This window comes from Corvus moneduloides, chromosome 11, assembly GCF_009650955.1.
Source record: "Corvus moneduloides isolate bCorMon1 chromosome 11, bCorMon1.pri, whole genome shotgun sequence".
NCBI classification, from domain to species: domain Eukaryota; kingdom Metazoa; phylum Chordata; class Aves; order Passeriformes; family Corvidae; genus Corvus; species Corvus moneduloides.
The window spans coordinates 20,541,889-20,556,869 of NC_045486.1; the positions used below are offsets into that span (position 1 = coordinate 20,541,889).

Sequence of the window (14,981 nt, forward strand, 5' to 3'; positions counted from 1 at the left end):
GTTTGGTTGTTTTTTAGCCAGTGAACTATCTTCAAACAAACAAACCAACCCCTCCCCCCTCAAACCAACAACAACAAAATGGAACCACAGCTCAACAAAATTGTTTTTAGAATTCAAACAAATAATGACAAACACTGCTGTTTGTCAAAGCTCATAATTCTGGTGTTGTTCTTGTGAAGTGCATTAGCAACAGCTGTGCACCAAGGCAGGCTTAACTGACACATCGTGAAGCCAGGAAAGCAGGTGAGCTCTGAAGTGGCTAATAATACACAAAAATCTCCTTCTCCTCCTGCTATTACATAGCAGCTATTTAAAATGATTCATCAGCTCAACCAGAGTTTTAGGGAAGGAGGATGACTTTTACATTTGCCTGGGAATATTAACACGACAAAACGTGGTTTACTCAGCAGCCAACATGTGACAGCTCTCATTAGGATAGAGATGAAATATGGAATAAAAACAGAATAGTGAAGTTCTTTTTGCCTGATCATCTACACATATACATTGTCCACTTACTGCAGGACCCTCCCTGACCAAGCCTGCCCTGTGCAGGAGCTCCCAAGGGCACCAGTGTGGCCACAGCTCCAGTTCCTGCTCCTCTTGCAGCAGCTCAGACACTTGGTTTTGCACGTGGAGCTCCCAACACTGATTTTTCAGCTGTAAGAACACCTCCTTTTCTGTCACTTCCCAGGCTTACCACTTGCTTGTTCTGTTGGAGCAAAGGGCAGGAGAGATCAAGCTGAGGGCTGCCATAAACAGGAATCAAAGTCAGCCGGGAAGGGACAGCACACACGAACTTCACCACAGCAGGTTCAACCACTGGGAAAGGGTTGGTCACTGTGGGGCTGTTCCCAACTGTTAAGGTAACAACCTGGAAACAGCAAATGAGGAAAGAGTCGAGTTCAGGAATGCTGTATTTCCACAGGTCTCAGTTACACTGATATCAGAATGAAAAGCAAAAATACAGTTCTTGGGGATTTACAGCACTGTTAAGACACAGGAAGATGTAAAAGGGGGAACATATTTCAAGAACAATTCTTTATCACTATGAAAGTACTGTTCCTGGGAACTCTTCCTTGGTGTTCATGTTCGTTACTATCAAACTTGATTCAAAGAGCAAATTTCTTGTAACTGAAAAAGGAAACAGCAGGTGTTCTTGCAGAGTGAGAATGGAACAGCCCAAAGGCAACATTTACAGTCACTTCACTGTGTTTAAAAACATCTCATCTTTTATTTTACATTCCTTTTTTAGCCTTCAGCAAAACCAAGTGGATCTAAAGCCAGAGAAGGCTGAGGCAGCTCTGGTCAGCTGCCTCATCCCCTCAGGCACTGGTGCTGGGCAGCCACGCAGGTGTGATGTGCTGGGGACAGCCAGCCATGCACAGACCTGCACATCAACACCAAGGCCTGCTCCTTTTGAGTCTGCACTTACAGAAACAGCTCCACTTGGCAAAGTGTCCACTGAGGAAATCAGTGGCAGCCCCACCAAAATGCTTAGGCCTTGCAGAATTGCAGGAGGAAAACATTAAATCAAAGCTAAAAGCTTCATGGGCTGGGGAGGGTGAACAGAGCAGGATAAATGACTCCTGCATGTTGGCAAGAACAAAACCAGGTGGAGAATGAGCACAGCCACACTCACCAGGGCTGCACAAACAGGAGAGCAGTCAATTCCTGTGGCTGCCATTTGTTCAAATAAACAGAATTACACTGGAAGGTAACGTGGTTAAGAGGAGCAGGTCAGACACAGCAGTCAGCTGCTGCAGGAACCCTCTGCTCTGATCCTGTTCATGCAAACCGAACCTGCACTCATCAGGATGTTCCATGCATCCCACAACATAAGGTTTCCATGGTTGGGGTTTATACTGCAATAAACCCATCATAAACCACTTTTTAACATAATGCTGTGAAATGCTCGCTCTAAAACCAGCACCACAACACATAAACAATGTACTTACCCAAGTTCTTTACCGGCTCATTATAAAAACATCCTGCTGTATAACAGGTATATGGCACCATAAATCTGTCTGGAGCCAGTTCTCAGTGCCTGATGCAGGGCAACACAGATCCCTCCTGGCCCTTACCTGCTCTCCCAGGCTCCTGCACAGCACCCTAACCCAGTGCTGGTTGTTATTTCGAGGTGTGGGAGGCTCAACTAAAGACAGGACAATGCTCTCTGCATCCTCAGCAGCGACATTCCTGAAGAACTTGGAAGGTTCTTGGACCCATGGCCTCGGTCCTCCTTCAAACAACATATCCTTAGAGGAACCCAAAGTCACTAAAGCGATGGACAGTGGATCGATAGCCTGTAATCAATCAATCAATTAATTAAAAGTTAATAATCTTTTTACACAGTTTGGTTGTGCTCTGCAAAATAAACTTCCTGATGAATGAACAGCTCTATTGGTTACTTGGACTGGGCTGTGGTGTCTCCCATGCAGTGGTTTGTCAGCATATTTAGTGAAAAACAGAGCTGCACCAAAATCCACAAGGATTCTGTCCAGCTGGATTATATTCAAAGGAAGCCATGGATCCAAAGAAAAGTTTTAGCTGCATTCTAATCACATCTCTCTCATGAAGAATTACAGCAAAAGGGAGACCCTTAATATATTCTTCTGAGCACAGAGAGATAGTATTCTGCTACACTTTTAAAGGAAGTATTTTAAATGAATGAAATAATGTCAAGTTGTACTTTCACTTGACAGTGCTCTCTCCAGAACAGTTCTGTGTACGTAATTATTCTCCTACACAAGTTTTACTTCCAACCTCTCCAACAAATTCTGCACTGATGTGCATCCCTGGGACAGCCTGTGCTGTTTATCACCACAGCAATTAACCTGACATTTAGAACACAAAAACCATTCGTAGTTTGCATTTCACATCATCATATTTTATCATTATAGCCACAAATTTGTAGGATTTGCACTAACATTTTTTCCATATTGGGGGAGAGCTATGCTCAGACTTCAGCTCTGCAGAGTCAGTGCTAGGCCTCTGCAGACAAGGAAACAACGCAGCCTCTTCTGTATTCCCATCTACTGACCGTGGACTCAGCTTCTTTCTTCTTTTCTTCACTGAGTCAGCCAATGGTGGAACATAAACCCACCCACCTGGGTTTTTCAGACCTTACACGACCTGACATGACCTGCTCTCTGTCATGTAAAGGTGTCTGCGTGATGGATTGCTCCAGGAGCAGAGGAAACACACTCACTCTCAGTGGCAGGTAAGCGGCGATGGTGATGCTGGCACTGAGGCGCACGTGCCCGTGGGTGTACACAACCACCAGCCTGGTGTACCCCTGAGCTTCAGCCTTCACTCTCACTCCACTGCAAAAATCAGCACTTGGCTTAAGTCTTCCTGTCAGATAAATTAAAAATATACAAGAGCTTATTTGGAAAGAAATGCTCAGGCATGTTCATCAAATTCAATATGGGTGTTTGAAGGGAGCCTGCCAGAAAGATGGAGAGAACTTTTTACACAGACATGTAAGGACAGTGCAAGGGGGAATGGCTTCAAACTGAAAGAGAAAAGGTTTAGATGGGATACTGGGAAGGAATTCTTGGCTGTGAGGGTGATGAGGCTCTGGCACAGGTTGTCCCATCCCTGGAAGCAGATACATCCTCAAAATAAAACCACTGGGATCCCCTCCCCCCTGAAGTTTGGCACTTCCGTGGGGATGCTGGACAGAGCCATGAAACAGTGATTTAAGGGAGAGCTGTGACTTGGTAACACCTCTTTAACTTCCAAACCAGGGAGGGGGTCAGAGCACCTTCGAGTGGGCTGAACACGCCGGGGTTCTCCACCTCCACCACGAGCTCCAGCTGTGAGCAGTCGCTCAGCGGGACCAGCTCGCCCCTCTCCAGGCCAGCCCGGCCGCTGATCCTCAGGGGCAGCTCCAGGACCTGCCCAACGTGTGCCTCCACCTGGCACGGAGTGAACTCCATGGCGCTGGGCTCGCTCACGTACACCTGATGGAGGAAGGAACAGGGACAGGCGTGTCTCAGTGCTCTTCTCCCATGCCAGCCCAAGGCCACAGCAGCTTGGGGAGCCCTCCTCTTACTGCTACTCCTGTTATTCTCCCTTCTGCTCTGCAGACTTCCAAGTGTGGACTAAGTTGTGTAGCAGCTCCAAGAGGTACCATCACCAGCTGGGACAGATTTAGCATCCATTAAGGAATCCACCCCAGACTGACCACAGATTTCATAACAATCACTATGATCAAAGCTTTTATTTGCAGTATCTTAACTACTTAATCTTCTGCAACTGGCTTCAGGATACCAAACCATATGGTACAGAGTTAAAGCTGTAATCTGTGTGGATTAACTACTCCTAAAACTACGGCTACTAAAACTTTTTCACTGAGGTCAGTAAACAGAACTCTGAAGAGCTATTCCACAAAGAAAGCAGCTCCTAACACAAGAACAAAGGCATTCAAAAATAACCTACTCAGGTTGTGCAATACACTGCTCTGAAAGCTCACATGGACAGAAGGCTTCTTTCTGTCTTCAGGCTTTGACTTATGTTTGAGGATAAGAAGTTTTAGCTGAAAAAATCCTCATTCCTGTGTCTCCTGCTGGTAACTGCTGCACTGCTAAAAAGCAGCATCCTGGGTTGTTCAGAGAATTACTGCAGAGCGAGTGTGTAAGCTAAATTCTGAACAGATTTTAATTCATGTCACACCCCTCCCTTTGGGGCCACTAGATGTATTGTTCCTGCATTTTCCTCACTCCACACCACACATTGGCCACCATGACCTAAGAACAGGGGATGGTCTGCAGAGACACCACAAAATCCCTCTTGGGAGCTATGTTTTTCATTGCTATTTTCTCCTGATTTTCCTAAAACATTGCTGCTTCTTGGCCAGCTTAGGTATCTGGAATCAGTCTGCAGCACTGTGCTCACTTCAGTTACTTCTCCAGTCAGAAATTTCCTTGCACATCCTGATAACAACTGTCACCCTTTGATATCAAGGGAGAACACCCACCTATCGCCCTACAGAATGAATTTTTAGTTTGGCTTGTCTGCTTAGACAGCCAGGCCAGGAGTCAATTACCATTTTCTTCTTGCACTTAAAACTTCCAACAAGGAAAAAGAAATCAGGAAGGGGCAAAAATGGGAGTAAAGTTAATGCACTGGACAGAGTTTATTCCCTAAAGTACAAACTGAAACCAATCACTTAACCTGTCACAGGGCAGGCAGGGAAACCTCCTGGGAACGTTTTGAAAGGGGAATGCCCATGGCATTCTCAGCTCCTTCACTGTTTCCAAAAGCCATATTCAAGAGCCATCAGTGAAAAATAAATCTCTTACCTTCATTTCTCCATAATGCAACGGATTCCGAACGTCGAATGCCTGAATAACACTGACCCCAGCATCACTCCCAGTTGTCATTACCCCTTTGACCGTCACTGTAGCTACTGCCTGGTTGGAAGAGGACCAGCTGAAGTTGCCACTTCCACCCTGAGCCTGGAATACAGAGGGAAAATCTTTCAAACATTTAATCAAGTATATGGTTTTCACATTTCTTAGCTTTGGGTATCTTGCCTTTGGATATCTTGCATGAAAACCAGGAATGCACTGAGAATGGGAAATCCAAACAAAATAACACCTCAGAACTTTCAAATAAGCAAGGTGAGATAGGAGAGAGATGAGAAGATTGCTACCCTTCATTCATTTTAATTTCAGCTTCTTTCACACTTCAAAATAAATGTTGAAAGTTCCATCAGAGTGAAACAAGGGTGAACACTGGAGCAATTTTTTTATGTATATTGTTTTAATTTCTTTAACTTCCTCAGCATTTCCTTTAACCTGTTGCATAATTAAAAACGAACAAGGTGATAAATCTTGTCTAGAAGGACAGTGTGGAAAACAAACCAACCTAAATTATGCAGGAGCTTAGCCAGTAATTTTTACCATGAAAAGAGAATAAAAAGAAAATGAAGAGGAGGGTCATTTCCCTTCTTCCTTCCTCTGAGCACGTGCACAACCTGATTACAGAAGGACACAAATAAATAAATAGGTAGAGGTGTGTGACAGGAGATGCATGGGATGTGGTGAGAAAGGCTAAAAGAATGCAGGAGTTCAGCACATTTGTAAAGGTATTTTAGTTGAAACAGGGAGATGAGCAGAAAACATAAACGAGAAATGCCCAATTCTTAATAACTGTATGAAGTCTCATCTCCTTGCCATAAACCCCAGACACCTCACTACATTTTCTCTCTCTAGCAGCCAGTCTGCACTGAGGAGAGGAAGAGTAAAGCAGCTTCCCCTGCAGCCTGATCAGTCAGGGGAGCTCCACACTGCTGCCTGTGAGTGATGCCTCCCCAGAAACCAGGAGCCTCCACGTGCTCAACTTCACACAGCTGGCACTGCACCTCTCGTGCATGGACTGAAGGAAGGCAACAGAAACCACCTCATTAGCACAAATATGAACAAAGCAACCCCCAACAAACCAGACTGCTGACAAAGTAAATCCTGCCAGGCATCCTGATACCATCTGGAGGGAGTTACTTTAGCTATAAACAGAATTTGGCTAGATCCAAAAATCCCTTTCAACTTATTTTCAGAAAAAGTCTATTCACCCATTTGAAATAGGCTGACTGAAGCTATGGAGTGGGAGGTAAACACTGATGGAGAGGCAGGAACAACAGTTGAGCTGTGTGTGTGTTGTTGTCAACAACCACTGGTACTGTGGGATGGAGACGCTGGAAGAAAGGTCTCCGTTTCAGCAAAATTTAAATCTTGGGAGAAAAAGTTTCTATGTTTTTATTGGAAAAAATCACAGTAAAGTAAGAATACGGACACAATTATTGTAGTATCATGAAGGAATGTTCTCTGGTGAGATACTTCATTATATATGCAAGATAAGGCAAGGTAAGAATAGAACCCAGAGAGGTAGGAAACAAAACCACATTTACTTTCCCTTACTGGGAAAACTCCAGCAGAATTATGATGAAGCACTGAAAATGCAGATTTGTACTAAGAATTTTTACCACACTGCTGGTGTGGTAAGGAATAGCATGAAGTAAACCAAACTAATCCCACAGAACAGACAAGTAGAGATGCAGTGGTTAACTCAATGGAGTTGCCTTTAGATTTACACTGGAGAACGCAGTTTAATTCCTATGAGATTGATTCTCTTCATGGAATCACTGAATCAGTAAGGTTGCAAAAGACTTCTGAGTTTATCAAGTCCACCACTGAACCATGTCCTCAGGTGCCACACCCCCATGTTTTTTGAGCACTTCCAGGGATGGTGACTCCACCAGGGCCCTGGGCAGCCTGTGTCAGTCCTTGACAACCCTTTCTGTGAATAAATTTTGTCTAATATCCACTCTAAACGTGAGGCTGTTTCCTTTCATCCTGTCCCTTGTTACCTGGGAGAAGACCCTGCCACCAAGTGCCCTGCTGCCTCTTTGGATACGGTTTCCTTAGGATAGATCCAAAACTGAGCACTACTTTATGCTAAAAGGGAGAGGTAGGAACTGTGCATCCAACACCTGAGTGCAGGGTCTCAGTATCACTGGCCTAGGATAGGAGCCTGGGCTGAGAAAGCACAACTTTCTTTTCCTTAGACTGGAGATACTGGATACTGAAGACAAACCATTTGCTTCATGAAGCATACGGAATAACTGACAGCTTGGGAGCAAAGACACATCTAAGAAACATGAAATACATCCCTTCTGTAAATGAGCTGTGGCCTTTGCCTCCCTGGAACTTTATATTAGGAGCACGAGGTGTGTGGCGAGTGAAGAATACTGATGTCCAAGGCTGGCAGAGTGCTGCTAATTAATCTTGTCATGCCCTTTTTGCAGTCACTTCACACTCCCATTCATATTTCCAACCCTTGCCAGCAAAGGGCAGCCTCTAATGACTGCTGTGGAGCTTTGCATATAGGATGCTTCCCAGAATTCCAAACCATGCATAGGTGCCTGGTGCACATGTGAGGGAGAGATGAAGGGAAGACAAGAGAGAAAAGGCAGTGGGGTTTTTATGTTTGTTGGTTTCTTGGTGCTTTTTTAAAACTATGTATTAATTCCTATAACTAACATCCCATGAAGTTCCTCGAAATTACATTTTGGATGCCACCATGCCTGAAGTATCCAAAGTCAACCCCACTCCAGTGGTGTCAGGCCTCACTGTGCCTGCCTGAGCAACACTCCCTGCAGCTGGGTACTTCTTTGGCATACCTGGATGGTGTACTGGTAGACTCCTGCTTTTGGCTGCCAAGGAAACATCAGAATGCTGGGTAAAAGAAATATTGGAACATAGACCTCCACGTCCTGCTGGTTTCGCACTGGAACTGGTAAGGTATGAACACCTCCATCCTGCAAAGGGCAAGAGCACAGTGTTATAAATGGCACCACAGTGCTTCCCAGAGTTCATGTTTAGTCCTTACGTACGACAAGTCCTTGAAAACATCTCAGAGAGGAAGGAAAACTATTTAGGATCACTTACAAACAGAATTACGTGTGAGCAAACAGCTCCTGGCAGCAAGGTGTGCTACAGCACTCAATGAGTGCTCCTGTTACGGAGATCCAGGTGCCCACACTCATTTAAAAGGCAAACACCACGAAGAAATACACTCTTTCACTACTCCTACTTGAGACCTCATCTGGAGAGCCAGTCTGGAGGCTTGACACCTGCATTTACTCTCTGCTCATCCCACTCTGTACAAAATTCAGCCTGGAAGACCCATAGCTCAACCCCTGCAAATGCTGGCCTTCACAGCTCTGCTGTCACTGCAGTGCCACAACCCTCTGGCACAACACACTGCTACTGCAGTTCTGAAGGAAAACCAGCTCTCAGTGGATGCCTTTCCATTGAAGAGAACATCTCTGACACAGAGAATGACCATGGCTTATCACATTCAAGGATCTACTTAATCCTGCTCAAGGAATCACTAAAATGATCTCACAGCAAATGGGTTGAAGTGTTGAAGTCTCAAGCAAAAGCAACTCACTTCCACACCACGTGCCCTAGTTAGCCACACATTCAGCAGCCTGCCCAACCAGCAGAAAGTTAATGAATATTAATCTGGAGAAATGTGCAGGCTGATACATTTGGCAGATTGTCATTCCAGAGTTTAAGGTCACTTACCAATTGATAGCAAACTTCCCCAATGTAACTGACTGCAGAACAAGGCCAGGGTATGAGAGTGATGATCCTACCACAATAAAGTGTAAAATTCCCTCAGCCTGTGAGAGGCCCCTTGCTCAGGACAAGGATCTGCCACGAGAAAAGAAATCAGTGCTGTGCACCACTGCCTTAACAGGAGTTTGCCACATGCTCGGGAGCAAAATCCCACAGTCTTTATTTAAGCAAATCCTCCGTTGACTCAACTGACAGTTTTCATGAAGAAAGGATTTTAGAATTTGGTTCTTAATCTGTTCAAAGCAAGACAGCTCAGACCCACGTAATTCTTAGGCTGCCTTTTGCTATGAAATCACTACTGCACAGCTCAATTATTTTTAGGCCTACCAGTGAAGCAGAAGAGTTTTCACAAAGACACACCTGATCAACTACTGATGTCAGGGCAGCATCAATCACGGTCACACCCGCCTTTAGTGCCATCACATAATGATAGGATCCATTCAGAGATGACTGCAGCACCTCAAAGTATTCTTTGGACAGCTCTGTAGTAATTCTGATGTTCTGAAACCAGAATATGAAATAGAAATTGCCACAGGTAACTGACATTAATAGAGGACAGAAAGCCACAAACATACAACAAGTCAATGAGCAAACTATTGTTTAATAGCATACTTCAAAGACATGCTGTTGAAACTGATGAGAATTCTCCCTATGGAAGTTTCAGTCTTTCAGTAAGATTTTACCTTTAGACACAGCATTAACTCCACAAAGTTTTTTTTTTTTTTTAAACTATCAGCAACATGCAATTTAACATGAAGGTACTTATATTTATACCACTAAATAATTCATATTTTACAGTAATTTTCTAACTTTTTCCTTCTAAAACACAAAAGAACATGTGAATATAACTGCCTTCTGCATCCCAAAAAGCAATTATGGGCAAATAAAATAACATTCCCATACCTCCAATATTCTGAAAAGCAGTAACTTAATACATTTTTTTCTTGTTGTAAATGACCTTTTTAAAATTATTTTTCTTCATAGTTTTTTAAGAACTGTGTACATTTGGTACCTAGTATATAGAACTTAAGAAGAAGCTCTTCCCTGGGAGGGTGGGCAGGCGCTGGCACAGGTTCCCAGAGCAGCTGGGGCTGCCCCTGGATCCCTGGCAGTGCCCAAGGCCAGGCTGGACATTGGGGCTGGAGCAGCCTGGGACAGTGGGAGGTGTCCCTGCCCGTGGCAGGGGTGGCACTGGATGATTTGATGTTGCTCCAAGTCCCATCCAACCTGAAGGACACTGTCCAACTTCCATTTTTTTCTACAGCACTTAAGACTCCAATAATTTCACGAGTCACCCAGAGTGCTTTATTTTTAAAAAGTAACAACAAAACAAATGGAAAAAATGAAAAGGCAAGAAACAACACGCTTTGCACTGTCCTGTCTCAGTGTAAATAAGAAACCACTCAAATAATTTCAAAGCAGGGATTTAGGAGACAGTCTCTGCAAAGTATACCAACATTTCAACTTACATCAGATAAATACACCTTATTGCTTGATTTATCATACACGTCAATCGTAATTTCATAAAGTCTGCCCGTTTCCAGGACCCATCTGTCACCTGGATGAACTGTAAATCCTGCAAAACAGGAAATATTGAACAGCACAAACCAACAGCCTCTTTATCTAATGCAGAAAAGCATTTTGCTTCTGGTGCCCACACTCTGCAGATGAACATTCATTATTTTAAACTGCTGACTACAGAGACACAGGAAAATACATAAAACCTATTTCACATCGATCTACTTTTATGAATAAAATCACTCTTTTGTGAAAACTAACACAAGAAACGGAAGCGTGGAGATACAGCATGAAAATCACAGAAACAAGGCAAGAAATTGCATTAAGCAATCAGGAAGACTGCATCAACACCAACCCAAATATGCAGGAGGTACCACATAGACAGTGCTGTTGGGCAGCCTGGACACGCCCTGCATGCGGATACCTGAGGGCTCAGTAAAGGAACACACAAGTTTAGCACAAGTCAAATCAAGAGCAGCATTTTCCTGGGACTCCTTGTGCCTCTTTGGCTATTTTAAAGCTAATTGTACACTGCAAATAAACATTACTCCCACTTCAGTGCAAGACAGTGAGCACTTTGGAGAGATTTCACTGGAGAATATAATGACCGAAACATAAAAATTAAATAAAGCCCCATCACATTTCTACAGTGACTGAGGGGACTACACATGATTTAAGTGATCTTTTGCCAACCTAATTTGTTAAAACATTCCAAGGCATCAGACAGCTCTGCTGAGACTGAATTCACAGCAGTGCTGCTCTCCATGGCTCCACCAGTGCTCCTGATTTCCAGACTCTTGGTACAAATGAGGATAACTTGAACTTTTTGTGTTGCAAAGGGTGGAAAGCTTGTCCCCTGCCACAGAGCAGTGGCTGGAAAAGCATTCCCAAGGAAGGATACTCTTGTGCACCAGGACGAGGTTGGTTTGCCCCTGCTGCAATGCAGTCACAGTGGATGTTGCCTGGTCCAGCTTGGCAACTGGCCAGGAGGGATCTCCCTTGGGATCGAGGATGTTGTTCTGGAGCTGCAGCTCGTACTGATCTGATGGCATCGCTATTTCTGCAGGCAAAACAACACAACACACAAACCAGTAAAAGCAGGTGTGGCAGTGTTTGGCTGCTGCTAATTATTGCTGATTATTTTTTACTGATGCCTAGTGCACATATTAAATCAGTACTCTTAATGGCTTGTAAAAATAGCACTTCTGTCGTCATAACACACACACACACACACACACAAATGAGCTTCTTGGCAAACTACAATGTCTGTGAAACTGCAATTCCCAGTTAACACCATCTCACTATCAAGACCTAACATCCAACTGATTTCCAGCTTCGAAAGAAAAAAAAAAGACAAAAAGGAAAAAAGGGAAAAACGAAAGAGGGAAAACTCAAGGCACTGCACTCTCAAGTGGGCATAAAGCCAGCTAACCTTTACAAAGGCTTCACTTTGTGGAGCAAATCCATTTGCCAATAAAACATTTTCTGTTAGAAAAGTTACTGATCTAAATTTGATTTAAGTAAGAAAGTCACTCCTTAGTGACTGTTAACATCTAAAATGACAGTGTTAGTTCCTGTTCTAAGTTACCCTTGTCTTTACATCCTTGACAAATCTACAAGAGTATATTCTTAACAGTCACTTTTTTTTTTGACTGAAAGAACTAAACAGCTGTATCATTGTGTGCCTTAGGAAAACAGTATTAAATATTAACAAAGTAGTTTAAACACAATTAAAAATTTCTCAGCAGTTAAAAATTCACACAAAGCATTAAAAAATAAAAATAAAAGAGAACAGAACAAACCTGTGATCTTCCCTTGCCTCAGTTTCTGAACTCTGTACTGAATTGATGTTCCTACCAGAAGATAGATGTCATATATTGGATTTAAAAGGATGTTTTCCAAAATAAGCAATCTGACTTCTGCAGGGTGTACATCCTGTTGATGGAGGGGGAAAAAAGAGAAAAAGTAACCACATTTAAAGCAGCTCATTTGTTTGAAACAGACCATGCAGCAGGAACTTAGAATCTAGAAGTGAAAAACATTACTAGCTGCAATTGGCTCTATATTTTCATCTTGAATTTTGTCACAACAGGGCAATGCAAGGGACAGTAAATGGTACAGAGATTTGCTCTGTGCACACAGTGCAAGAATTAAGAAAAAAATCATGTCTGTATGAAGATCATTCTGGAGAATACAGAAAAACTTGAAGCAGATGCTCAGTGATCACTCAGACATTCAGAAATCCATCTTCCCCCTGTAAAACATGGCACCTCCAGACAGCATCTCCATTATAACTTCACTGAGGAAGCTGCATCCAACTCACCGGTCTATTAAATCAGGAATACAACAGGTAATTGTATAAACTCTCTTACAGCTGTTTGAGGGATGTTCACTGAAAATGTGCAGTCTGGCAGCAGTGAAAGATTGAAAGGAACTATTAATCAGAAAGATAAAAAATTGCAAGCAGAACAATATTGTTTCCATTTCTCTCACAGTATCAGCTCAAAACTAATTGAGAAATATAAATATTAAACCAGAAAGCTAACCAAGCTACAAGCATTCAAAAGAAGTCAGACTGATAAAATGTAGAGTATGTCCATGTACTCAGTACAATTAGGCAGAACTAAACTAAATTTTGTAACAAAAATACAATTCTCAACATGCACTACTACTTGTGCCACCTTACCAGTGGTACCACTACACACATGTAGATAATATTTCAGTAGAACACTTTTTACAGCCAAGGTTCAGATAGCCCACGGCCATTCTGCTTTGAGCAGAAACACGAAGCACAAAATATAGTAACACAAATCTGCAAAACCAGACTGCAGAGATGAGATGAACTTCAGAAAACCCCCATTTTATGGAGGCAGTTTTTTAAGGCGCAGTATTAAGCTGATACCAGCACAATGATAAATTAAATTAAACATAATACTCTCACAGGTGCTTGTAAATTCTATTAAGAGAAGAAACAGCTGTTTGCAGAGTGAAATGAAAATCTCAGTGAGCCCAAGCTTCAAAGACAGAATCATCCCAGACCTCCACAGCAGCTGGGAAGACCACCCAGCACTGGAGCTGAACACTGGTAGCTCTGACACTCACATCACAAAGTCGTTCCCTGGACACCAAAACCTCCTGAGGCAGAACTGAATATAAGAAATTATTCCTACGACACTCATTTCAAGCACAACAGGAAATAAAGTTCTTTCCAACAGAGCAGACCTTTTTCTAGATGTTTATTGACTGAAAAGAAGAACTGCTCTAGTTGGTTCTTTTTTGAAGGGACTAAAGGGCCAATGCAATGGTTCTAGTTGTACGTACAGTATGAATATCAGGAGAACTTCAACTGTATGGAAGCACTGGGAGTGCATTCCTCTGCCACAGGGCCTTCTGTCAGAGGTTTAGAAACGATCTCTGGCACATGCCCTGTCCTGGGCTGGGTCACTGCACCGAGCTCCAGCCCTCCCAGGGTGTCATCTCTTGTGATGTGGGCTACAGACTCAAGCCAGCACTGACATCCACAATGCAAACCCACAGCACCCCTGGAACACTGGGCTACGAGATGAAATATTCAAAAGGTAAGGATAAACTCAAGTTTCTTACCTTATAGATGCTTTCCTGCAGTTTTGCTTTTAATTTAGAACTCCCTGTTTTCATTCCAGACACCAGAATGGTATCTCCTTGCTTGGCAACTTTTTCCATCTCCAATATATAGGAAGGAGGGATGTAAGTGGATTCTAAGAACTTCAGTATACTGAAAGGTGAATCAAAAAGTGAATAGAAAATTGTTAACCAACCTTTGTAAGCCCACAGAGAAACCACCAGCATCTATTCCCAGCCATTTCCATTTTTAAGCCAATTTAAGATGTTTGCCTGGAACCAGATATCCAAATTTTACTCATTCTTCGAGGTATCTGCAGCTAATTTCTGTGACAGATAAGTTTGTTTGAAGCTTGCTTGTGAGCTATCAGAAGACTGCACATGTTGTCTACAATGACCCCTCCAGTTTGTACAGTAGGTGAGACTGCAAAAACTCTCTATATTGTAGAGCAACTGATGTGCAAGACCCAAAGCTTAAGTTTATAAAAGCAACAGCTCAACAAACGCAGAATGTAACTTCGACCTCTCTCAAAAAGCCAGGATGTATTTAATAAATAACCATGAAAATCATCTACAAGCCAAACACTTGAAGTAACTGTTAAAAATTTCAAGGAAAAGTGGCAAAAGAGAGGGAAGGAATTGGCCATGGATGGGAAAATGACGGGAAGTGGAAAGAGGAGAGTGTTTTACAGGGTGTCACCTTCTGTATGCACA

The 14,981-nt window shown here is 43.0% G+C and overlaps 1 protein-coding gene across 2 annotated transcripts in view; it reads right to left on the reverse strand.

The window, feature by feature from the left end:
• The window catches only part of NUP210 (nucleoporin 210), a 54,067-nt gene that overhangs the window by 26,975 nt on the left and 12,111 nt on the right, over window positions 1–14,981 (reverse strand). For both annotated transcript variants that reach the window (XM_032120883.1, XM_032120882.1), the window contains exons 5-16: window positions 14,271–14,421; window positions 12,470–12,602; window positions 11,569–11,727; window positions 11,023–11,091; window positions 10,619–10,725; window positions 9,510–9,650; window positions 8,186–8,323; window positions 5,307–5,462; window positions 3,767–3,965; window positions 3,209–3,354; window positions 2,082–2,303; window positions 698–871 (exon numbers count right to left, since the gene is read on the reverse strand). In XM_032120883.1, coding sequence (XP_031976774.1) covers window positions 698–871; window positions 2,082–2,303; window positions 3,209–3,354; window positions 3,767–3,965; window positions 5,307–5,462; window positions 8,186–8,323; window positions 9,510–9,650; window positions 10,619–10,725; window positions 11,023–11,091; window positions 11,569–11,727; window positions 12,470–12,602; window positions 14,271–14,421 — 1,795 coding nt within the window. The remainder of the gene's footprint in view (window positions 1–697; window positions 872–2,081; window positions 2,304–3,208; window positions 3,355–3,766; window positions 3,966–5,306; window positions 5,463–8,185; window positions 8,324–9,509; window positions 9,651–10,618; window positions 10,726–11,022; window positions 11,092–11,568; window positions 11,728–12,469; window positions 12,603–14,270; window positions 14,422–14,981) is intronic.